Genomic DNA, 26,903 nt, shown 5'->3' with positions numbered 1-26,903 from the left:
CTTTTTATTGTTCTTAGAATTAGTATTTTCAGGTTTCTTCCTTTTAAAATTGAAAAACTTTCTTTCATTCACAAAATTCACCTTAGACTCATCTTCCACTTTCACTTTTGATTCACCATTCACATCTTTCTTTTGAAGATTTCTAGTATCTTCTTCAATCCTTAGATGTTTCAAAACACTATTTAAAGTCAAAATTTCAAAAGTATAGGGTAATTTCTTTTGGTAATCATTGCAACTTGTAGGCAAATTGGCAATAATATCCCCCACTTAAAAAACTTCGGAAATTTCAACACTTAAATCTTTGAGTTTCGAAACAATCACTTGCAAATTGTCAATTTAATCAAGAAGTGAGGAATTATCTATAAATTTAAACTCAGTATTTTTTGATAAAAAAACTTATCTGAGCCTTGCTTTTGGTTGACATAACGACGCTCAAGGGTCGCCTAAATCTTTTTTGGTGACTTGACCTTTGTGAATAAATCATAGAGATTATCTGACAAAGTATTGAGTATGTGACCTCTACACACTACTTCATCTTCTTCACGCTTTTCCCTTTGTTGCTACAAAGCCTCAAAATCGTCATCTTTTGGAGGAGGAATTTCTGGTAGGTCCGAGTTCAACACTTATGCCACCTTCAAGGCTATAAAGAATAAGATCATCTTATCCTTCCACCTATTAAAATTGGTACCGGTTCCATATAAGTGGTCCAACTTGACAAAGTCTTGATTCATCACCTTGATAATAGATTCTTGAGCAGACTTCATACTAACCTTAAATAACACCTTAAGATTGTTGGAGAAAATGGAGATTACAAGTATATGAAACCTACTACCAAGCTATTACAAGAATAATTTCAAGAATTTGACTAAACTAATTTTGAAAAATTCAAGAGTGTTTCCAAGGCGTGTGATCACTCTTCGTAAGGCGTTTTTTGCCCTTAAGTTGAGATGGCAAATTAACTCGAGGATACAATGGAAATGAAAACTAGCCTATTATAAGTTTAAACTTAGTTTTCATAAGAAAGGGATGCAAGAAGTTGATTCTGCAAATCTAAAATACCTTAAGCACAAGTTGCCACAAGAGAGGTTAGACTACCTCTATTTATAGACAAAATAAGAGAAAAAGTACATGAACCTCACTTAATTCATGAATATGGTACACCAAATTCATGAATTGAGTAGTTCCATAAATGAACTAATGAATTTAAGAAGATACATCAATGTATCTTCACTTCATATTCATTTATGAATCTAGTACACCAAGTATATGAATTGAGTGGTTCCATAAATGAACTTGAGAAGATACACCAATGTACCAATGAATCTTGTAGGAAATTCATGAATCAAACTTTTAGACATAAATTGAAAGATCATGTCACAAGTCATAATCAATTTTCATACTACAAACTAATATCCAACAAACCTTGCCTCCTATTATTTGTCACAATATGTGATTTTATCAAATTCATACGCGTGCGTAGTGCACCAATTTGATCCGATGGTGGTTCATTCACGTCGGCTCCCCTATAGACCCAATTGGGCCTCCCCTTAGATTAGGTTAGAATAGGAGTAGGAGTAGAAATACAATATATAAGATAAATGATGAATGACAAAAAAAAAAAAAAAGTAATTTTCTCTCCCATAAAATATTCTTCCAAATCTTTTTGAGTTGAAAGATGGGTGTAAATTCTGGGAAGGAAAAAAGAGGCTTAAGGATCCGAGTAAGGAATCATTGAAACATCATACAAACAAAAAAGAAAGGGAAAGGTTTTAAAAAAATTGTCATACAAAATAATTATGACGGAATTGTTTGATTGTTAGTGTATATATATATGGAGTTTGCCTTGTTAGAATATTACTTTGTTCTCAAGGTAACGACGAGATGAGAATAAGAAAACTTGATATGCAATAGGTAGTTTTTTAGCAAACAGTTTTCCCGCAAAGAAATTAATTAAATCCTCATGTACTCGTACTAATATGTGTGACTCACCTACGCCCCCTCTCCCCTTTTTAAGATACTACTAAAAATACGTGGTTGTGTTTGAATTGCATTTTCCGTCATTTTTCATGGAAAAATTACTGTAGCGATTTGATATATGTGAGGGAAAAAGGTGATAGGAAAATGTGATCACGGAAAACGATAATATTTTCCGACGAAAACCTTCAATCCAAGCAAGGCCAGATCAGTACCTTCTCCTCTATAAATTCGGATGACGATGTTATATAATTAAGTGTTTTGTATTTTATATAAAATTGAGTTTCATTTGAGGGCTAACTATCTAATCTAGAAAAATCTGTGATATAGGCAACTGAAGACAGCATTGTGGGATAATTTAGTAATACCTCATTAAATACTAAAGGTTTTTATAATTTTGATTTGTCAGCTTCATGATATATAATATTTGGATATGTTCATTTTTGTTGACTAATTCTTTCGAATGCATTAAGTCATGAACTGACATTTTTTCGAACTTTTCCTTTTTTTTTTTTTTGGAGACTTTAAACAATTTTAATCTTTAACTCTCATAAATAAATATTGATACCGTCGTGTTGTTTAACGTTATTGTACACTTATAATATCATTGCATTTAAACAATAATATCACAGTTATTGTTATACAAAACAATGTATTTAAGCAAGAAAAATGAATTAAGACGTTAAGCATGAGAGAGAATTTACAAATATTAGTAACATAAATTTCTAAAAGGGCATTAACGTAAATAATCAGTTAGTTTTTATTAAAGACAGTTTTGTTCCAATTGGACTATCTCGTATATCAACATCAGCTATTTCAAAATATTCCAGAAATTAAACATGAGCATATAAGAGAGATGAATTTTATATAATCAAATCTATAGTCAAAACTCGTCTGGTAACTTGAATAAGGTTACTTATTGAGGAAATGTATATAGTTACTTACAACACGCATGATTCATTCAGGGACCAATTGGCAATAAGGCATATCATAATTTAAAATTAACACAAATAAACATATTCAACAGATATGAACAATTGCTGATCTAGGCCACATACATGTAATGCAAAAACGGACAAATCATTGATGCAATAAGCAAGGAATCAATCTAATTAACCACATATATAGACTCAGTGCGAAGCGTCTTCAAAATAGTACAACGGTTTGTACCGCTCAATTAGTATTAGACGGACTAGACTGGCATAAGTATTGAGCTGAAGGTCCAACCAATTATTGCGGCTGAAAAGTCTGAAATTGTGGAGATAAATAAGTATAAAGTAATAATAAATTGGTAAAATAGAAATTGAAGGAAAAGTTTATTTACCGACAACCTGATTAACAAGTAGACACATCACGTAAAAGTAAAGTTAGGCTGTCATCTCTGGAGAAGAAATTGAGTGGGAAGAAACAAAAAGTAAACCTGACTTACTTTTCATGAAACGAAAAGTAAAGTTGAGTGGGAAGAACTGGCAAGTCCATCTCCGGAGAAATTACACTCCCATCGCAATAAGACACCCAAGGTCAATTACACTCTTATTTTCAATTGCAAATGAATTAAATAGGTTTAATAGCTCTATTCTACTCACAGGCCATTGGAATTGTAAGCATTAAGAGTAACTTTGGCATGAGACAATTGGTGCATGCATGACTAATTTTCTATTTCAGTTTTGTTGAATGTGCAAATGGCGTTTTGAATTAGTTGTGACTTGTAGGCTAAGAAGCCAGATTCGAGTACAGAGTGCAGTTATTACTTCACAGAAAAGTTATGTTCAGAGTATTACCTCAATAATTTTTACTTTTCTTGCCATCTACAGATTGTTTGATTATTGTTAAGAATTCAACGTGTGTTTTTATACTATCATTATGCTTTTAAAAGAATTTTGAAAGTGGGCACTAGATTGTTAACTTCCGTAGGACTAATAGTTAAGCTGGTATCTGTTCGTCTATGTTACGATTTTTTACTGCACTGTTTACTGATTTTGGGATTGGATAGGCTATTGAAACCTGTTGAGTGATAGTTAGACTTGCCACTTTTTTTCCATGGTAGAATTTGTGCTGCATTCTCATCCTATGCTTACTTGTCCAATTGAGATGAAAATGATGAAGAGGAATGGTCTTAATTAGCTCTTGAAATTGATCCACTATGTGTTACTTTAGAATTCTGACAGAGCAGTTATTGGGCATATTTTGCAGTGTTATTTTGGCCTAATTTTGGCTGGTAACGGTGCTAAGTACTGAGATTTAACTCATATCTCACATTCGTATGAATTATAGGTGATCAGCATTAAAAATGATCTCGCGGGGTAGATTTCCAGAAGACTTGTCGTCCCAGGGCGTGACCACGCCTTGGAAGGTGGACGAAACCGAAAGACGGACCGTGGTCCATGTGGACCAGGCACATGGGATCAAAACTCCAAAAGGGAAATGGCTTTTGTAGAATCAATTGCACCAGACGTTTCCTTCTTTGACTCTTCTTGGACGGCGGCTATAAAAAGAAAAGGACAAAACAAGATTGAGCATCATCTACTTTTTAGCCTTAGCCTTTAAATTCTCTCTTTCTACCTTTTTTGGGAGAGACGCTTTCTCCTATTCTTTTTCTTTTACTTTTGTTCGCCTGCGGCTAGCGGCCAGGCATTGAATATTCTCACGGATTGCATCTGGGCTCCGTAGAACGGAGACCCTTTTTACTTTTTGCTTTTGACTCTTCTAAATTTCGTGAGATTCCTCTTGTGCTTTTTCAATTTTTCGGCAATCAATTGAATGTATTCAATTAAATTACGCGGGATTGACACGATGAGGAGCGGCTAATTTCCTCCTCTACCCAAAGGGTGACGCAAGGGCGCGGTCCATAATATCTGTGAGATCTAATCGAATCTTCATTATTTCTTCCAATTTATTGCTATTCGTGTGTTTCCTGAATTAATTGTTCATGGGTATTTTATTAATTGAATATCAACGGCCGGGTATTTGATTTAATTTAATAGCCTACTGCCACGTTAATTAAATAGAATCCGTAATTGTTCATTTAGTTGACACCCCGTGGCAACCACCATAATTGGTTTTATGATGGGGAAATGCAAGATCTAATTTAAATAAACCCTCTTAGCGTGTTTATTGGTTAGGGTTGGGTTCTTCTAGCTTTAATGCAATTGGATAATTAAACTCCTATGGTCGTACCTAGGGTTGTTATCGGGTTAGGGAAGCAGTCAATGGTCGTACCTTGACTGTCGAAAAGGTAAGGAAGAACTGGTTGTCAGAGCTTATTGATAACTATAACCAACCTAGTGATGGATGGGTGAAATATCTTTGCATCGATGAGCATTTATTTGGAACGTGCCTGAGCAGTTAATCCTTTGGGTAGACCTTTATTAATTGCTATTTTTAGTGACTTGTGCTTTGTGAGTTGGTTTTGAATTTAGTTCGCTTTGTTTTTATTTTACTTTTATTTTATTTATTCCTCTCCCATTGAAAATCCCCCAATTTTGCTCTGCTGATTTGGAAAGAAATAATTTCCTACCTGCTCCCTGTGGAATCGACCCTACTTGCCATTGTACGCAAAATTAGTATTTTTATAGACAAACCCGGTATATCGGATCAAGCAAACTCTTCGGGAACAGGGTGAATCAAGTAACCCATTGCACACCTAGGGTCCCTGCTCCAGTACTTGGATTTGTTCTATAATTATTTAATTGAAGTGGTAATTAGGACTTTTTAGTAATTATTATTGCACAGGTTCGGCACCTGTCAAATTCATTGTGTTTCTTTGTTAGGTTTTTCTAGCAGCCTCGGATTTTATGTGCAAGTTTTGCATTCTGTTCGTTTATTACCTTCTGATATTACTGGGGAAATTTTAGTTATTGTGTTGACGTTTTCTTTTTTCCTATGGATAGCAGTTTTCTTTTTATTTTTCAGGAAGGTGAAACTATCCAAATTAATGTGAAAAACAAACCTTCTAGTGGAACAACGGGCATGCTTTCAGCTGCAGGATTGTCAAGTGGACATCCTGGAACTGTAAAGGCCAAAACTCTAAACCTAGCACCACCCCGCAGGGGAAGAGTGAGGATTAGGTCTCCTCTCCTACCCCCTCCCAATGATTCTGCAGCTACTAGGATGACTTCGGGAAGCCATAATACTACTCTCAAGGGGCCTAAGGAAGTTGCTAGACATTCTACTGATCCACTGGCAGATTTGTCACAACCTGAGGTACCCATTCTCCTTTCTGTTACATTTCGGAACTTCATTTATCCTTGTATGCAATTTAAACAGCAGAAGTTTGTATACCAAGAGGCTTTGTTATTAGAGGTGAGTAGAGGACTTAATTGCAACAGACTAAAATCAATTGGCTGAGATCTGCCAACTTTCGGAAACTCCCATCAAGAAGGAAAGATCATTGATCATCACGTGATTGGAATAAAGGAGGACTCATCTGAGTCCCTTTTAAAGGACAATTCTTCTTGTGTTTAAGGACGGGGTTGGTAGTTTAAACTTGAGGCTTTCATAAATTTCTACTTTGTCCAGCTTTTTGTAAGAGGTGGTCAACCTTTTTATTTAACCTTCATTTAGATCCATGAATTGGGCTGATCATGTAAAGCATCCTTTCTAAATTATCTTAACTGGATAAATTTAGTTACCCACTGTTTGTTTTCTTGTAATATTCTCTGATCTGCAGTGTAGATATGGTACTCAGGTGTAGCTTTCCAAGTTAAGAATTTTAGTGATACAACTGGTATTTACCTGATCTTGTGGTTTTGGGGAAGTGGAGGTAAGGTAGGGTCATCCTTTTCAGGGGGTCATGTAACTGACTTCTTTGCAAAATGGTTTTGATTGGGAATATAATTCATATTTGGAAGCAAAATCTGCAGCAAAAAATTTCCACCAGCCTTTTGCTAAATTACCTTTACTTCAATGGCATTTAGAAAGACAAACTCATCTCGCTTGATTAGAGATTCATAAATATAGGAATCATCAACATCTTGCTTGATAAATATGAAGCTTTCTCATGGGTGTGCTACCTTTTTGTGTGATGTATGTAGACATAAAATACTTAGCTACTGTTTTACCCAATGTCTTTTATCTGGAAGTGTTTTTGACTTTACATGGGTGGCATTCTATCTCCAACCTGTGTAAATGGGGGCTTGGTCGTTTTAAGTGGTTTGTGCGGAGATACAGTGCTTGTCTCTCTGAGTTACAAGGAATTGATATGGGTCTTTGGACTGTCGTATCCGTAAAAAGACTAGAAATAGCTCCCAACCATCTAGCTGAACTTTTGGGTTTGAGAAGAGGACTAAGGATAGCTAGCTGCAGATCATAATTGCCACAAACTGGAATTGAAAGTTGATTCTATTAATATTTTAAATCTTGTAAACCAATATGATACTGTTATTTACAACGTGCTATGGTTAAATCTAATTGTAGGTATGGAATGGAAGCATGTATTATGCTGTGAAGCAAATCGGATAGTGTACTATTTAGCTGATGCTAACAATAGGATGTCTTCATTATGACGCTTTGCGGAAAAATCACTATGTGGGGATTTTATTCTCATTTTGTATCTCGATATGATTGTATATTATTTTAAAATTCCTTTTATGCAAAAAAAAAAAAATTGATTTTGTCACTTAGTTACCAAGCTAAAAATTTAGCTTATTTTTACTACTTCATAAAATTACAAAAACATAACTGTACTGCTGCAAAAATATTGATACACATTTATATAACTACTAGTTTTTTAAGCCTCGCGCGTTGCCCCAATTTTGTGTTACTCTAATGTAATTGATAGTAGGTAGTTTGGTGTTAACGATTTGTGTTGTCAAAATGTGATGGACTGTGTCAGGTTTCCGTGTGCGGTGGCAGGATTGACGTTGTTTGTGTTGCATGGGTGCCATATATTTGCATTGAAGTTGACACTTGGCAGTTTGGGCTGTAGTTGTGTGGCAACTATTTGCCTTTTTTTGTGTATCAGAGTGGAGGTTCTTGCTGGAAATCGCGTGTAGTAGTAAGAATTTGAGAAGGTGCACTTACCGCTGCATCTGCGAAGATATATTTCTGATATGGAGTGCCAGTGTCTTTGCCATAACGGATAGGGCTCTTTTCTATAATAACAAGCTTTGCAAACCTGTTTCTGTTCGTATCTGTTAGCTCAGGAATGAGAATGCATTTGGTTTCTATGCTTGATCTGAAATTTTCATGGTTCATAAAAAGCAAAACTGATAAAATATCGCATATTGTAATTTGTAGATTTCTAGATAGGTCAAGTAAATAACTGACTTAAGGACTATAAAATCATGAGATACCTGGCAGTAGTCATTGCAAGTGTTTTCGCAATGCTTATCAATAACAGATCGTAGTAAGTTGCTTATTTTGAAGTCTGGAAGATATTAAGCAGAATTTCATATAAATGGCAGTGAGATGAAGAAAATAACGAGAAATCAAATGTTCATGGTAGATGTTTTTATATTTTATATATAAGCATTAGCTTGAAATATACTTCTGATGCAAGATAGATTGATGAAAAGTGAAATCAGATAAGAGTTGACAGAACGAAAGTTGGAGATGGAGAAGTATAAGGGAATAAGAATAAAAAACTTACCTTGCAGGTAAAAAAGAAGACTGCCGTGAACTGAAGGATATGAGGGAGGCTTCGCATGGGATAGTGGCTTTCTAATATGCTGTTAAGCGCACACACACACACATATATATATATATCGATATATCTATAGAGATAATAGCAAGGTTATTTCATGCATAAGTGCACCGCGCAGAAACAAGAAATGACATAATGCTGGAATTATAGAGATGTGTGCTCTGAGAAGAGAAGGTTACACGTAGCTTATCAATTACGTGCGTCACACGCAAGCAGCAACACAGGTGTTGGTAATACGAGCAAGTGGAACGTGTGATGTATTATGAGTATGACTAAAGCAGAGTTTTGTAGTGCTTCTAACAATTATTCGTCTATATTATATACCTGTTTTGTTTGATGGAGTTGAATTGTGTCTTGAGTGCGCTGAAGAGAAGCTTCCGAAAGCAACGAGAGTGATTGATAGCAGAGTCCGGTATTCTCTTTGTTGAAGTTAGTACTGGTTTTTGCTTGTTTCTCAGAGGGTGTATAAATTTCTGATAAGCGTGGGACTGGTTGGAAAATGGATGTCAGGTCAACAGGCATATTGGTGCTTCCGTGTTTGAATTGCGCTAAGTCTTTCATGGATATCTTTGAATACTTTGTTCCAAAGTCGTATAAAGAAATTACTTTGTACTTGATTGTTTGAATTATATTTAGCCGCATTAGTCTGTTCTGTACGTAAGCCAGGAGACAGTTTTGATTGATTAAAAATAAAATTCAATGCAGTGCAGGAAAATATTAGGAATTTAATATGCCACCAGACAGGCCTGGGAATTCGAGGGAAGAGTGAATATTTAACTTCATGGAACGTAAAAATAAAAGTTTCTTTCTTGTTGCAGTAATTAGATTCTTTAACTGAATCAAGAGATACAGTGATCAGATTTGTTAATACAAAAATTGAGAATCTGGCCTTTTCTAATGTAAAAATAAATATTTCTATGCTGTCTTGGTGATCAGATTGTGCAATATTTATACGTTTTTGCTTAACAGATGCCAAGCTGTCTTGTTTTTCTGTGAAGTCTGAATTTAAGTGAGATACCGATTGAATTTTTTTTTTCATGCCCGACAATTTTGATCTCCTCACTTAGAAGAAGGCAATCATATTGCTGGTTCAGAGCTCAAAAGGAAGCATTGATTGTTCATAATATCAGTATATCAGAAAACTGTTTGTCTGTTGCTTGATTAAAAGAAAGGTTATAGATAACATCTCGGAAATTGCTGCATTAAACTAATTGGAATCGTGACATCAGATGGAGCTGCTGGATGATATAAAGAAAAAAGAAAACGTGGGATGGGGAAAGAATCTAGAGGTCTCTCGCACTCTCAGGTGGCTATCAATAAGTTTAATTTAGGGATTGACCGTACTGGAAATTCTTTTTTAACTATTTTAGAACAATGGGTAGCTGATTAAAACACAAGAATTGTGTTCATCTTCGAAGATGGTGCTGCGAAGGATTAGCAGTAGGTCTGATCTATGACGACATACAAAGTAGTAGTTTGGACGAAGTGTTTCACAAGAATACAAGTTCTGCAATTATCCTCTTTTGAAAGCAAAGGTTCAATATAGTCATCAGAGCTGCGTTTTCGTACTTGGATAACGTGGAAGAGCTACCTATTGTCTTGCGTTTAACACGATCATTTAACAGTCTGATTTGATTCAGATATGCATTGATGCCTCTCGCATTGGAACTGTTAGGATCGGGTCAGGAAATAGACAAACTCAAGTTAGCATAAAGTAGGCGGTATAACCGACCATATAATAGATAGGCGGTAGATACCAACCATATAATAATTAGGCGGTAAAACCGACCATATAAAAACGGATAACAAAGCAAATAAAAGACACAAAAGATTTACGTGGTTCGGTCAAATTGACCTACGTCCACGGGCGAGGGAGGAGCAATATTTCTACTATGAAGAAGAAATACAAAAGCCGTAGGAAAGTGGTTCCTAGGCCAATAGACACTTACAAAAAGGTTTAGGAAAAATTCCTAAACTCAAAACAAGAGAGCCTAAAATATTTAACTGAATGGGCTAGATGACTCAAGAAACTAATAGCCCATATAACTCTCTTGAGTGGTGCAAATGTCTTCACCACCAAGGCCATATATTTATAGGCCCTGATGAGCCGTCTTCCTCTGGCTTTGTCCGATGTGGGACAAACGCCACATTCAACAAATCTCCACCTTGGCGTGGTCCCAACATCGACAAATCTTCTCCACCTTCGCTACATAAGCCCCAATGGGCCGAAATCACGAACAATGAACACCAACCAAATCCAAGCACTGCTTGAACTTGTAAAGTGAAAGAGGTTTTGTAAACATATCGGTTGGATTGTCCTTAGTATTGATTTTCTGAATAAGGACCTTTCCTTCAGCAATGATATCCCGAATGAAATGATATTTCACATCAATGTGTTTCGTCCTCTCATGATACATCTGATCTTTAGTCAATTGTATGGCACTTTGACTATCACAGTGAATATCAGTAACACCTTGATATAGACTTAACTCGCTAAATAAACTCTTCAACCACAAGACTTCTTTGATTGCCTCGGTCACAGCCATATATTCTGCTTCTGTAGTAGACAAAGCTACGACAGGTTGTAGAGTAGCTTTCCAACTAACAGCACAACCGCCAATGCAAAATACATAGCCTGAAAGTGATCTTCTCCTGTCAAGATCTTCAACGTAGTCTGAGTCTACAAAACCAACCAAAGTATTATTATTTCTTCCAAACTCCAAACATGCATTTGAAGTACCTCGCAAGTATCTGAAAATCCACTTCACAGCCTGCCAATGTGTTTTACCAGGGCAAGACATATATCTGCTAACAACACTGACTGCTTGTGCAATATCTGGACGAGTACAAACCATTGCATACATAATACTGCCGACTGCACTGGAATAAGGAACCCGTGCCATATAATCTTCCTCTTCATCTGATTTTGGTGATTGAGCAGCAGATAGCCGAAAATGGCTAGCAAGAGGAGTAGATACTGGTTTAGCATCTTTCATGCCAAAACGCTCCAAAACTTTCTCAAGGTAATTTTTCTGGGTCAAAAATAACTTCCCTACTCCTCGATCTCGATTGATATCCATGCCAAGAATTTTCTTAGCTGCTCCTAAATCTTTCATTTCAAATTCACTATTTAACTGCAGTTTCAAAGTGTGAATTTCTGACAAATTCTTGGCAGCAATGAGCATGTCATCAACATATAACAATAAGTAAATGAAAGAACCATCATTTAACTTCCGGAAGTAAACACAACTATCATACATGCTCCTCAAATAACCATGACCCAACATAAAGGAATCAAACCTTTTATACCATTGTCTTAGAGACTGCTTCAATCCATATAAGGATTTCTTCAACAAGCAAACATGGTCTTCCTTACCTTCAATTTCAAAACCCTGGGGTTGTCTCATATAAATTTGTTCTTCAAGTTCGCCATGCAAAAACGCTGTCTTAACATCAAGCTGCTCTAACTCCAAATCATACATGGCAACTAAAGCAAGCAAAACACGAATAGAGCTATGTTTAACAACAGGTGAGAATATATCATTAAAATCAACACCTTGTACCTGACTATAACCCTTTGCAACTAATCGTGCTTTATACCTTGCATCTTCAACCCCTGGAATACCTTCCTTTTTCTTGAAGACCCACTTGCAACCAACAATTTTCTTAGCTGACGGTGGCTTTACAAGAACCCAAGTTTCATTCTGATGAAGAGATTCAATTTCTTCATTCATTGCAATCAACCACTTTGCAGAATCATCACAAGAAACTGCTTCTGAATAGGTAGAAGGCTCACCAGCTGCATCAGTTTCTTCTGCAACAGATAAAGCATATGCAACTAAATTTGCATATCTTTGTGGTGGTCGAATATCTCTCCTTTGTCTATCTCTGGCTATGGAATACTCCTCTTCTTCTGAACTATCTTCAATAGTAGATTCAAGTGCATCTACTGGCACTTGCTGAATAGAAGATTTGGATTGAGAAGGACCAGAACTGCCAATATCAAGCTCTACCTGCTTCTGTGTACTATCAGTAGTACAAGGACTAGAAGACTCCTTCTTGGAAGATAACATAGACAATTCATCAAAAGTAACATCTCTACTGATTACAAATTTTGGGGATTTGGGATCAGGATACCATAATCTGTATCCTTTCACCCCAGAAGCATATCCAAGAAAGATGCACTTTTTAGCCCTAGGCTCCAATTTTCCATCATTCACGTGCATGTATGCTGGACACCCAAAAACTTTTAAATTGGAGTAATCAGCAGGAGTACCTGACCAAACTTCCTCAGGAGTTTTGAAATCAAAAGATACAGAAGGAGAACGGTTGACAATATAACAGGCCATATTGATCGCCTCTGCCCAAAAGTCGTTTGTCAACCCTGCATTTGAGATCATACATCTTGCTCTCTCCAAAAGCGTTCTGTTCATACGTTCGGCCACACCATTTTGTTGAGGCGTCATCCTGACGGTGTGATGCCGAACAATTCCTTCATTTTTGCAAAATTCATTAAATTCACCTCCACAAAATTTCATGCCATTATCTGTTCTCAATCGCTTAACATGTTTTCCTGTTTGTTTCTCAATAAAAACTTTCCATTGCTTGAAAGTTAGGAAAACATCATTTTTGTGCTTAAGAAAATAGACCCAAACTTTCCTTGAATAATCATCAATGAAAGTCAACATGTACCTGGTACCACCTTTAGAAGGAGCACGAGAAGGACCCCATAGATCTGAATGAATGTAATCAAGAGTACCTTTTGTCTTGTGAATTGCTGGTGAACTGAAGCTGACTCTTTTCTGCTTCCCAAAAATACAATGTTCACAGAATTCCAATGGACCGGTACTTTGTCCACAAAGAAGTCCTCTTTTGCTCAGTATGCCCAAGCCTTTTTCGCTCATGTGCCCCAAACGCATATGCCATAATTTGGTGATGTCAGTATCTGACAAAGATGATGTTGAAACAGCAGCAGCACCTGTCACAGTAGATCCCTGCAAAATATACAAAGTACCAGATCTGTGTGCCTTCATAACAACAAGAGCTCCTCGAGTGATTTTAAGAACTCCGTCTCCACCTGAATACCTGCACCCGATAGACTCAAGAGTGCCCAAAGAGATGAGATTTTTCTTCAAATCTGGAACATGTCTATCTAACATTTGTGAGCGTCCTCACAATACCATCGTACATTTTAATCCGGATTGTGCCTTTGCCAACAACTTTACAAACAGCGTTGTTGCCCATTAAAATAACTCCACCTTCAGTTGATTCATATGTTGAAAACCAGTCCTTATTGGGACACATATGATATGAACAACCCGAATCTAAAATCCACTCATTGTTAGACCTAAAATTATTTTCCGTTGCACAGAAAATAGTTCCATCATTCTCATCAACGGCAATACTAGCCTCAGTGGTTTCACTCCTTTTCTCCTTTAGCTTTTCTTTATTTTTCAATTTAAAGCAATCAGAAATAATATGGCCCTTCTTTTTACAATAGTTGCACACCACATTTTTATGTCTGGATTTAGATCTACTTCTATTTTCTGTGTTTCTCCTTTCAGATCTACCCCGAACAAACAAGCCATCAGCTTGACTCCCACTAGTTTCCCCAGTAATATCCCTATTTATCTGCTCTTTAGATTTTAATACAGATTTAATTTTCCGATACGAAATTGTTTCCTTTCCATATATCATAGTATCACGAAAATGTTTAAAGGACTGAGGAAGGGAACATAAAAGTAATAGGGCCTGATCTTCATCATCAATTTTCGAATCTATATTCTCCAAATCCATAATAATGGAATCAAATTTATCAAGATGGAAGAGTATAGATGTACCTTCAGACATCCGAAGCATGTACAAACTCTGCTTCAAATATAGCCGATTCTCGACTGTCTTCTTCATATACAAGGCTTTCAATTTATCCCACATTGCCTTGGCCGAAGTCTCCGTTGCTACCTCACGCAATACCTCATCGGAGAGATTTAGGATAACACTGGATCTTGCCTTCTTATCCATCTCAGCAAAATTTGCATCTGTCACATCTTCTGGCTTTTTCTCAATTCCTTGAATTGCCAAATCAACTCCGTCTTGAACAAGAATGGCCTCCATCTTGAGCTGTCACATGCCGAAGTTGACATTCCTGTCGAATTTCTCGACAACCGTCTTTGTTATCGTCATTGTTACCACAAAATCTGTAATTTGAAATTTGTCTCAAAAAACTGGCCAAACAAATATGCAAGTCTCGTGAGCGGGCCCCACAGGGTGAGTGGACCCCACGAGATAAGCGGGCCCACGGGGATGAACGGACCCCACAAGGTGAGCGGGCCCCACGGATAAACGGACCCCACAGGATGAGTGGGCCCCACAGGATGGACGGATCCCACCAGATGAACCTGTCTTGCAAAATATAACAACCAGCTCTGATACCAGTTTGTTAGGATCGGGCCAGGAAATAGACAAACTCAAGTTAGCACAAAGTAGGCGGTATAACCGACCATATAATAGATAGGCGGTAGATACCAGCCATATAATAATTAGGCGGTAAAATCGACCATATAAAGACGGATAACAAAGCAAATAAAAGACACAAAAGATTTACGTGGTTCGGTCAAATTGACCTACGTCCACGGGCGAGGGAGGAGCAATATTTCTACTATGAAAAAGAAATACAAAAGCCGTAGGAAAGTAGTTCCTAGGCCAATAGGCACTTACAAAAGGTTTAGGAAAAATTCCTAAACTCAAAACAAGAGAGCCTAAAATATTTAATTGAATGGGCTAGATGACTCAAGAAGCTAATAGCTCATATAACTCTCTTGAGTGGTGCAAATGTCTTCACCACCAAGGCCATATATTTATAGGCCCTGATGAGCCGTCTTCCTCTGGCTTTGTCCGATGTGGGACAAACGCCACATTCAACAGGAACTATCTTCACATTCTTGTAGAACAGGGGAATATGTTTTCTAAACACTGGGAGGAAAAGATTGAAACCAGTAATATATCTCATTCTAGGGATATATAATAACCTTTCAGCTGTCACAATATGGCCAGCCTGTTTTTGTTGAAATTCTAAACTTTTTTGTTTTTTCTTCACAATTACTACTAAATGCTGTGTGGGAAATAACGTGACCGGTTAAAGTTTTAAGATAAGTCTAAACATCTGGCTCACAAGATTTTTCTAGCGAAAGTTTTTCGTCCCAACCTTTCAACATCTTCATTAGGTTATCTAATATTCTCAATTTAGCATTAATCAGTAAGTCATGATAACAATTAAGTAGAATTATCAGGCATGGTTATCTAACATTTTCAATGTAGTCTTAATTACTAAATAATGCCTAAAATTATAAAATGGTTTTATCATTTTCCATTGTTTGCTATATTGGATGAGCTCTTAAACATATTTAAAAACTATTTTTAGAATAATGTAAAAATAAATTAATTTTTTTTGTATAGTCAATAGCCTTTTTTTTTCATTAATAGGTCTGGATGCGTGACATATAATTGTTATTTAAATTTATCCTACTATGAGTTTGGTTCATACATAAGAATGAAGAAAGCAAAAATGGTTTATTCGGAGAAGACATCATTAATTGAAAATAAGTCTCGGACTTTTAATATCGAATGGTTCCAGCTTGCAAGGATAAATATACATATTTTCTTATTTTTTTTCTTTCTTTCCCTTTTTTGGTTGAACTAATTCCTTGGTTAGGGAAAGCAGTTTTTTCAACTAAAACGAAAGGCATTGCCGCTTATACCACAATACCAATAACAGGATAGGGAAATGGTGCCCCAAACCTTACCCTGGCTTTTGAAGGTTCCGTCCATTAGTTCGATGATTTTTCTTCGCCTTAAATTAAAGGCTTGTTCAATCAATCTCATAGATTCTTATGGCTCGTCCTATAGGAAAGGGGATATAGCATAACCATAGAGAAGTAAAGGTGCGATAAATAAGCTTTTTCTGAGCGTATAGTCCTTAATGCGCAACAAGGGAGCAAGAAAACAGATGCGCCTTGCTAAGCCAGAAAGGGGCTGCGCTTCTTTGTTCGCTAGGCTTTCGTGCTAGTAGCTTATGAGTCAGATGCCTCTTCTATTCTTTTCCCTGGTGCAGCTGGGCCAGCCCTTAGTTCTTGTTGGCGTGTCCTGAAGATCTTTGCAACAAAAGGAAGTTCCAAAGCCAGGCCACACGGACAGCATCGAAGTTCCAAAGCCATGCAGACAGCTGATAGCAACAAACTTACATTTCCAACAAAGCCACCACCACTGAATGGCAAAAGACCAAACTGCCCCTCAAGCTCACACAAATTACGCTATAACCGGCCCATTTTCACTGTAGCAATAGAACTCCCACCTTTAGTATAGTAAAGATTCATATTTATTAACATCTGAATTTGAATAACCGGGCATTTGTCGGCAAGAATGAAAATTACACCGCGTGATGCGCGGTGCTCTCCTCCTCCTGGTATCTACAAAAAAGGAATAGATTCGACATGCAGTAAAACCGAATGGGTTCTCGACCTAGCCCAACTTGATGCCATGATTACTGGGCCGGATTGGGTTTGATAATTATGATCTAAACAACCGCGAGGATTTTGAGTGCTATGTCAGATCCCTCAACCTAAACATATAGTGTAAGCGATGGATACGGGGCAGGGACGGTCCTCTGAGGACCGTCCCTGAGCGGTCCTCTCACAAAAAAAAATGAGAGGACTGCAATGGGCCACGTATAATGGGAGCAACAGCAAAGGAAAACGACGTTGTTTTAGTGAGTGAGTAGGAAAAAAAATAAAAAAACATTTGAGGGGCTAACGGGCTCCGTTAAAATACCTCAGCTGTTCCGTTCCAAAAATTCCCGCTCAAATTAATGAGGCACGACTCTTCATCTGAAATTTTCAAATGAAATAGAATTTTGGTCTCCCTCCAAAAACATATCTTGTGAACATTCATTCACAATTCCAGAGTATCAGCAAAATAATATCCCTACCCCAAATTGGGAAGTTTCAGATGAGAGGTTTTTGGAGAAAGTGTATAGTGTTGCAGAAGTAACTGTTGCGGGACAAAAATTTTTCATGAAGGCTGCAACAAGACGGAAGTTGGTGAGATCTAAAGCAGAGATAGACTCAATCGAATTGGACTAAACCCCAAAGGTAAGAATATTGCAAACTCATTGCACTATTTGGTTTGTTTTGCGACAGAAGAGGGATGAATTTACTTGCATGATTTTGTTTGTACAACTCGTTTAAGACAGTGTGACATGAATAATGAAATTGAAATTCTGGCGAAAACTCCTAAACAAGGAAATCATATGGGTAGCATAAATTAGATACATTGAGAGCCAACTTAAAGAACGTATGCACAGGGAACTTATGCATGCCAAGTGTTTGTAAATTTGACTCAATTGATGAATTAAAGTTCTCACCTTTTAAAATCTGGTTGCATAGTATACATATATCTTGGCTAAAAGAGATTGAGTGGGGTGGCTTGCGTAGCAAAAACTATCAGGGTAGTTGATAAGTACATGTCTATCAAAATTTATAACTGCATGGCGAGAAATTTAAATAACTTAGTTGTTTCTTTGAATTTGCAATTGGGTGTTGGTTCATCGGTAATGTTGTCTACATGGCACATAATATGATATTAAAATTGCTATACAGATGGTTAGTAATTATGTTGACTTCATCGTAGTGTGTATGTGTTGAAATGGGCCAAACGTGTACATAATTAATGACTTATGTGCAATCTTTTTGTTGATGGAATGAGTAAGTGCAATGGTTCACATTGTGATGACTGATGTACACGTGGTAATTGACAGAAAATGCAGTTGTTGATAGCAACAAGTTGACAGAGGATGGGATTCCTAAAACAGGAATGGGGTTTGATGCAGAAGATGAGGCTTATAAATTTTACACATATGGTTTTGTCATGAGCTTCAACATCCAAAAAGACTACTTGAACAAGGACTAGGATGGCTTGACAACATCAAGAAGGTACACTTGTTGTAAGGTATCCCATAATACTTGTGTATGCTTACATGGTCATAAATTTATAGAAGTTAGCTTATTGTTTAAATTTGTAATTAATTATTGGCCCTTACATACTATCACGTACATAAACATAATGTGAAAATGAATTTGGGTTAATATCAGAAACCTCCCTTGAGGTTTCTTCTAATCACATCTAGCACCCCCCATATTTTTGAAATCACACTTAGCACCCCTGGAATGACAACTTTGGTTTCTTGTCAGCCCCTCTATTTGAAAATGGTAGTAAAAAATGAATTGTAGGAGAGAGACTTTATTTTTGTTCCACTTTTACCCAAAGCCCAAAATGATTAGTGAATTTTAGAAGATAAAAATAGAAATAAATAGGCATATGATATTAATTTAGAAGCTGAGGGTGTAAAAGTGTAATAAAAAGAATGTTATAACTAATTATCAGAGATTTTGGCGATATAGAGATGCATAACTAATTATGGACCTGGGGCCAGAACGGTTGCACTCCGGAAGCTTGTGTGCATTTTGCACACGGTGTAACATCATTTGTACACGTTGTAACACTAGAATAACAGCGAGTAATTATACTACCTTTAACAGCAGTAACCGTCCCTGCCCCTTCTCCACTAATTACATAGTCCATGATACTACATTGGATCAGTCTAGTAACATGATACGTAAGCCTTATATTGCAATCCAATTCTGAACAAAAAACACCATCTACAACTAGTTGTTTAGATGGTGAGGATTGCAATGCACAAAACTATACACAAGTAGTTCTAAGATTAGTCAAACAGCACCATAAGTGGCAGGAAATATAAATCAGATGCACATTGCACCACTTATCAACAAATTGTCCACAAAAGCTAACATTGCTTCAGTATTGCTGGGAGCTAAGAAGACTAGTACCTAAACTACTTCAGATACCACAAGCAAGGATTGCGGGGAACCTTTAGCACTCTCAAAACATCATAGAGAAACTGCTGGTTATAGTGTTAGAGGCCACTATTGCAGCAGTATTAATGCTAACAGAAGTTTCGGCTTGAGATCCACCATTTAGAGTAGCTTGAGCATTTGGTACAAATGGAATTATACCTTGCTTGTTTACAGCAGCATTGGTTTTCATTGAAGACCTTCCTCTCTGCATCAGAAAAGAACAAATTTAAACTTTTTTGCTGCAAAACTTTAAATTACTCCAGTAGTGCACTAGTTCTGAATTTTGCAGCAGCAATGTATGACATTATAATGCTTACCCTCTTAGTAGAAGTGCTTGTGCTAGCCTGCAAATTAACTTGCACATTGACAGCTACATCTTGTTGGCAAAAACTTGGATTACTCCCCTGACTTGAAACAACCACTGGCACATTTCCTTGTACCTGATCCTAGATCACAGAAGACATGATAAACAAGTTAATAATATGTGCAACGTATATACTTTGGTACATGATCAGATGATCAGATTGAATTTAATTACCCAAAGCACAGCCCCTGCCAATCCCGTGTTAGCTATGCCTCTACCAGGCTTTCCTCTCCTTAGAGCACCCTGCAATGTAACAACTTCAAAATTGAGCATATAATTATCTAGCTCCCACAAGTTAGCTAATATTTTGTGATTATCAGGACAAATTTGGTCCCTTTTACATGTATACATAGTCAAGTAACTAACACCTAACGTGATGTATATTTTTGTAAACTGATTATACCTCATAAATCACCCTGTGTAAAGTACTCACAGATAAGCAAGAACTACTCATACAAGTAAAATTACATATCTACTATAGGGAGATGCACAAATTGATCAAAGGGCTAAATAACCATTCGAAATTTATGCGTATACATGCACTACCTTTTATAGATATACACAGTCAAGTAACTAACATCTAACATAATGTACATTTTTGTAAACTGATCGTACATCATACATCACCCCTTGTAAAGTACTCATAAATAAGCAAGGACTACTCATACAAGCAAAATTACACATCTACTATAGGGAGATGCATAAATTGATCAAAGGGCTAAATAACCATTCCAAATTATGCGTACCATTACACTACCTTTTATAGATATACATAATCAAGTAACTAAGATCTAACATAGTGTACATATTTGTAAACTGATTGTACCTCATAAATCACCCAGTGTAAGGTGTTTATAGGCAAATTGTGCGCCAAAACAATGGCATTTTTGTTATTTTCTGGTTTCCAATAATTTTTCTTATTCATTATTTTTTTCCAGCATTTCCCCGTTTAAAACTTTGCCTGGTGTTGGTGGTTTTTGGGTAATTTCTCACCTTTTGATTAGGACAACCTGTCACATCCTATTGTCAGGGGTGCTAAGTGTGATTTCAAAAATATGGGGGGTACTAGATGTGATTAGAAGAAACCTCAGGGGAGGTTTCTGATATTAACCCAATGAATTTACTATATAGTTGTTCGCTGGTTATATAGAATCGATATAAGCGTACAAATTGGGATCTAATATGTTATACCCTGCATGCAATTGTTAATACATTATATCTTGTTCAATTTATTTTACAGCATACCAAGGATAAATACAGCTTCTTTTCACAAATTAATGGATATCAATCAAAGGTGGTAGAGCAAAGAAGTTAGATTGGATAATTAGATAGTTTTTTTTTTATTTTGCCAAACTCATAACACTCATTAGAATATATTTACACTTAGTTCTTAGTGCATTATCACATGTTCAATCTATTTTATATTGTACTAGGGGAAAGAAAGGTTAAATTGCTAATTTTAGATTTTGTTTATTGATATTGCTAATTTGCAGTTATTTGTCCACATGTATATCGCAACCACATGCATAGTGCAATGGTATGCATACATTTGGAATGATTATTGGTGCTTTAATCCACCTGTGCATCTCTTTGCAGGCTACAGTGGGTGTGTAATTATATTTGTATGACTAATACTAATTTGTCTATAAGCAAATTACATGGGATGATCTATCAGTACAATCAGTTTACAAAAATATACATCATATTAGATGTTAGTTACTTGACTGTGTATATCTATGAAAGGTAGTGCAATGGTATGCATAACTTTGGAATGGTTATTAGCCATTTGATCAACTTGTGCATCTCTCTACAATTGATGCATAATTTTACTTGTATGAGTAATACTAGCTTGTCTGTGAGTATCTTATACGGGGTGATCTATGAGGTACAATCAGTTTATAAAAATGTACATCATGTTAGGTGTTTGTTACTTGACTATGTATATCTGCAACAGTGAGATTAGATATAGTGCAATAAAAAGTAGCCACCTGAGTTGGAATGTATTTTAGAAACTTTGGTATAATGCTATTAGTATTTTTTTGTGAAGTGTACACGTTGTTAGTAGGTACGGAGTAGTGCTATATGTTATGTATGCTTACATGGTCATAAATTTATAAAAAGTTAGTCTATTATTTAAATTTGTAATTGGTTGTTAACTCTTACACATTGTCACGTACATATACATAATGTAAGAATGAATTTACCATATAATTGTTTGCTGGTTACATAGAGTTCATATAAGCATACAAATTGGGGTTTGATTAGCTATACCGTGTATGTAATTGTTAACACATTATATCTTTTTCTCCTTATTTTGTAGCATGTGAAGGGCAAAGATAGCTTCTTTGACAAATCAATGGATTTCAATCAATGCTGGTGGAGCAAAGAAATTATATTGGATAATTAGATAGTTTCATTATGCTAGACTCATAACACTCACTAGAATGTACTTACATTTAGTTCTTAATGCATTATCACATGTTCAATCTATTTTACAATGTACTAGAGGAAAAAAAGTTAAATTGCTAATTTTAGATTCTATTTATCAGTATTGTACATCTAGTTAGTATTTAAGTAGTATTTGTTGTTAATTTTTTTTATTGTTAGCTCGATTTGTTTTACAATATATCCAAAGTAGTAACTTCGATTCTATGAATTGGTAAAAAAAAATTTCTATTGCTAATTAGTAACATCCCGATGTTGTACCCCATGTTAGTATTTATTGACTTTTTGTTGCTATCATCTTACAAACGGTTTAGTCCATTTTATGATATGTTTTAGGAAATAAAAATTTTTGTTTTACAAATTGGTGAAAACTAGTTACATTTAGTTATTTATAAGTTACATACATGTTGATTAAACACAAATTTAACTAGTCATATACCACTATTATGGAAATAGTAGCTTTAGGTAAAATTTTAGTTGTCAATATATTATAATCTCAAAAAGTAGTAATTGCCCATCAGTAAATTTGTTACACTCAATCATAGTGTCACTCGTTTCTGTTTTTATCAAACCCCAAACTAAAAACCTTAAAAACGTGGTTGGAATATCAATTTTGGCATACTTCTATCATTTAATTGATCTTTGAACAAATATCCTTAAGTTTATTAACTGTGATGCATATAAAAATAAACCAAATGAATACTCTAGTTATAACATTATGGACAACAATTCTAATGGATATATACAATGCTTCAAACAAATCTACAAATTGAACAAAAATCTACGATGATTACAATGATATCTACAAGGATTCTTACCTATCACTACATAACATTTTGTATAAATCGAAATTGAAAATTACAAATATTGTGCTAACAAAAATCTATAAAAATAAATTAAAAGAGTTATACAATGCTGTTAACTGAGTTTCACTTGCTCCATTTCTTCTTCTCAAGTTGATTTCTTCTTTTTCTTTCTAATTATAAATGGTGGGATTGGTTCTGCAAGGTCAATAGTTCCCACTTTTTATATTTCTTCCTTTTCATTTGGATTCTTTTTTATCCTTTTCCGTGCCATCTTGCCACTGCTCATGCAAATTGTAAAGGCTATTTACTTTGTTCAATACATATCAGTTTGACTATTAGTGATAGATGACTAATTAAATTTTTATTCAATCAGCGTGTATGTAACTTATAAGTAACTAAGGGTCCGTTTGGTTGGATCAAAATGGAAAATATTTTCCTAGGGACAAGGGAAAATATTTTCCATTGAAGTCATTTTCCTGAAAAATCACTTCTTTCTCCATAATTTTCCAGTGTTTGGTTATTAAGTGAAAATATTTTTCAAATTCCTTTTTTCATAATTTTCCAATGTTTGGTTTATCAATGAAAATATTTTCTAATATGTTTGTTGATATGTTGCAAATATTTTTCTACTCTTAAAACTTTCATTTCGTTAGAAGTTAATTTTAGTTTCTATCCATTATAATCATATTATCATTTCTATAAAATATTTATTCATATTACACCATGAATTCTTAAATGGAATTATTAATGATACTAATGAATTGGTTGGGAAAGAAGAGTTAAAAACCAAACAAAAACCTAGCTGAACACTATTCTTTATTGGTATAGTATCATGTCATTATGTTGTTCCTTTGAAAAGGGAGAAGAACCTAAATGCAGAGAATCCTATATTGGAATATAAACCAAGATTTCAGCTCCAGAATCAAAAATCTTATTCATGGTACAGAGTTAGAACCATTGGTACATACAAGCACCCTAATCAAGCCTAGAGTGATTCAAATCCCTGCTTTAAATGTTGTTGGCCTCAGTTGGATCAAAAATCTGGAACAATTCAATACATACAAAGGCAAATATAAGCCAAAATATAAAATATTGCTCAACAAAAAGGAAAATCACATCTCCAAATGGAAAATGGTCCCAAAAATATCAGTTGCCTAGGTAGTAAATCATGGATACAAAAGGAAACATCTATACAACACGTCACCAATGTTCATGTGAACGTTTTACAGGAAAAAATTTAGTGACCAGAGCTTTGAACAAATCCAGTTGGCCTGCACCTACAAATTCCCAAGGCCAAGGCAAGTGGCAAGGTACTCAGTCAGCCCTCCTTTTTTCCACTTGTAGATCACCTCCAAGGTGATGCTGAAACACAACAGGAAAAATAAATATCTTAATACGTGATAGGATCTAGTTCTTTCTTAACTAACTGATGCTTTCTTTTTATTTTAACCTGCCACATGCGTTGATAACTTAGCAATGACACAATGGACATTGTGAATAGCCAGTAAATAAACCCTCAACAAGGATTTATAATGACTTACCTTACTATCTATGTGACATACATATGGGCATGTTGGACAAAAGAATCTGGCAGGGCGGTCCATATGCGGCAATTCATACTGCAATAACATCCCACTAGTCCGGCAAAATTCCATTGCAGTCTCTTTTAGGATAATCCACTATTTATGTATGTCTCTACAAAATTAAAACAAGGGGAAAAAAGCATCAGAGTAACATAATATTAGCACACAAACTTAATCTTCACTTGATTGTTTCATTCACAATTTAAAATAAATAAGTAATACATATGCAAGATGCGCAAAAATGAAGCACTAACACAGTGGCCATAAAGAAAGGAAAACAGAAGTATCTAGATGGTTAGAAAAGAAAACAAACTCTTTGATTTGACTCAAAATGATGAGCATTTCATTACTTTCTATTGTTTACCTTTCGACACACACGCTCTCTCCTTTCTCTTCTTTCTTCTCCCTAATCCCAGAAGAGTATATGCGCAACTGAATGAATATTTAAGATACTAGAGAACCTCACCTTGCGAACGTCTTAACAACTTAACCTTTACCCCAATCCCAAAACATAAATCCTAAAATTTAAATTCTCTAGACAAGAAATCCCAACATTCAGTATTCATATCGCTCAGAGAAATCAATAACAGCCATATACATTTAACAACAAATTTCTCAATAGAAAGACAAAATCAAACTTTAAGGACACCAATTGATTGATAATTTACAAAAAAAACTACTGAAGTTTCTTAATCTATCAATCAATTGATACAAAAACAATCATGCAAGCTCAAGCCCTTACCTCAATAAGAATCGTCAGAAAATGGGAGTGGAGCAATAAATTTTACCAGAATTCCTAGAGCTTCATATAATTATAGAAAAAGAAAACTGAAATTTAAAAAAAAATCCAAATTCCTCTGTGAAACTAGTGCCACAATTCTCAAGAATTATAGCAACAAAATTAAAAAAAAATCGATAGAATCCTAGATTGGAACAACCGATTTTATCAGATTTTTTTGGAAAAAATAAAAAGATATTCAAGACAAAGCCCTAAATAAGAATCTCACCCAAGGCACCTTGCCAGAGTTGGAGATGGCTGCCATCAGAAATGATCATATTGTTGGTGATTTCTGAGTCTCTCCAATCTTCATTGCCTACTCTCTGTATCTTTAGCGCAAAGTCTTTGTTTGTTTTTGTTAGAATGTGGGTAGGGAGCTCTATTGTGAAGTGCAAGAGCCGCTCGTTTTAATGAAGGAAAATAACTTTAGTAAGTCAAAAGATGAAGTTATTTTCCACCAAGTGAAGTAAAATATATTCCCCGCATAAATCTTTTTCCAAGATAAAATGATTACCAAACACAGGAAAATTTGGAAAACATTTTCAGGAAAACATTTTACATTCAAACAAACACACCCCAAATGTAACTAATTTTCACCAATTTGTGAAATAAAAATCTTTATTTCCTTAAACATATCGTAAAATAGGCTAAACATACCTAATGTCTTTGCTTCACCAGTATTGATTGATATCCATTAATTTGTCAAAAGACGCTATCTTTGCCCATGACATGCTGCAAAATAAGGTGAATACGATATAATGTGTTAACAATTATATACAGAGTATAGCTAATCAAACCCCAATTTGTATGCCTATATGAACTCTATGTAACCAATTAACAACTATATATTAAATTCATTCTTACATTACGTGTATGCATGTGACAGTGTGTAAGGGCTAACAACCAATTACAAATTTAAACGATGGACTAACTTCTGTAAATTTATGACCATGTAAGCGTACATAACATATAGCACTACTCCATATCCACTAACAACGTGTACCCTCAACAGAGAAATTTTAATATCAACTATACCAAAGTTTGTATAATACATTCCAACTCATGTAATTACTTTTTTCTGCATTATATCTAATCTCTCTTTTATATATATACATAGTCAAGTAACTAACACCTAACATGATGTACATTTTTGTAAACTGATTGTATCTCGTAGATCACCTTGTGTAAGATACTCACAGACAAACAAAGATTATTCATACAAGTAAAATTACACATCTACTATAGGAAGATGCACAAATTGATCAAATGGCTAAATAACTGCTTCAAATTTATGTATACAATTGCACTACCTTTTATAGATATACGCATTGAAGTAACTAACATCTAACATAATGTACATTTTTGTAAATTGATTGTACCTT

At 35.4% G+C, this 26,903-nt stretch overlaps 1 protein-coding gene and 3 long non-coding RNA genes across 4 annotated transcripts; 2 read left to right on the top strand and 2 right to left on the bottom strand.

Moving 5' to 3' along the window:
• Nucleotides 1-5,892: 5,892 nt before the first annotated feature.
• Nucleotides 5,893-8,139, top strand: LOC140005237 (uncharacterized protein At1g03900-like). Its single transcript, XM_072045914.1, has 2 exons — nucleotides 5,893-6,177; nucleotides 7,808-8,139. Exons 1-2 carry the CDS (start codon nucleotides 5,944-5,946, stop codon nucleotides 7,898-7,900), a joined length of 327 nt encoding a protein of 108 aa, XP_071902015.1. The 5' UTR covers nucleotides 5,893-5,943; the 3' UTR covers nucleotides 7,901-8,139.
• On the bottom strand, nucleotides 6,817-8,702 carry LOC140005238 (uncharacterized). Its single transcript, XR_011813004.1, has 3 exons — nucleotides 8,564-8,702; nucleotides 8,268-8,341; nucleotides 6,817-8,149 (listed from the first exon to the last, which is right to left on the bottom strand). It is a non-coding gene; the product is annotated as an uncharacterized lncRNA (long non-coding RNA).
• A 7,909-nt stretch (nucleotides 8,703-16,611) lies between these two features.
• On the top strand, nucleotides 16,612-22,425 carry LOC140005239 (uncharacterized). The gene is made up of 3 exons (XR_011813005.1): nucleotides 16,612-17,763; nucleotides 18,429-18,603; nucleotides 22,230-22,425. It is a non-coding gene; the product is annotated as an uncharacterized lncRNA (long non-coding RNA).
• Nucleotides 22,426-24,068: 1,643 nt separating this feature from the next.
• LOC140004905 (uncharacterized) lies at nucleotides 24,069-25,890 on the bottom strand. The gene is made up of 3 exons (XR_011812719.1): nucleotides 25,751-25,890; nucleotides 24,702-24,855; nucleotides 24,069-24,522 (listed from the first exon to the last, which is right to left on the bottom strand). It is a non-coding gene; the product is annotated as an uncharacterized lncRNA (long non-coding RNA).
• Nucleotides 25,891-26,903: the final 1,013 nt, after the last annotated feature.

Source organism: Coffea arabica, chromosome 4c, assembly GCF_036785885.1.
Source record: "Coffea arabica cultivar ET-39 chromosome 4c, Coffea Arabica ET-39 HiFi, whole genome shotgun sequence".
NCBI lineage: Eukaryota > Viridiplantae > Streptophyta > Magnoliopsida > Gentianales > Rubiaceae > Coffea > Coffea arabica.
Note: the sequence above shows the minus strand (reverse complement) of the source record. Positions and strands in the feature narration are given on the sequence as shown.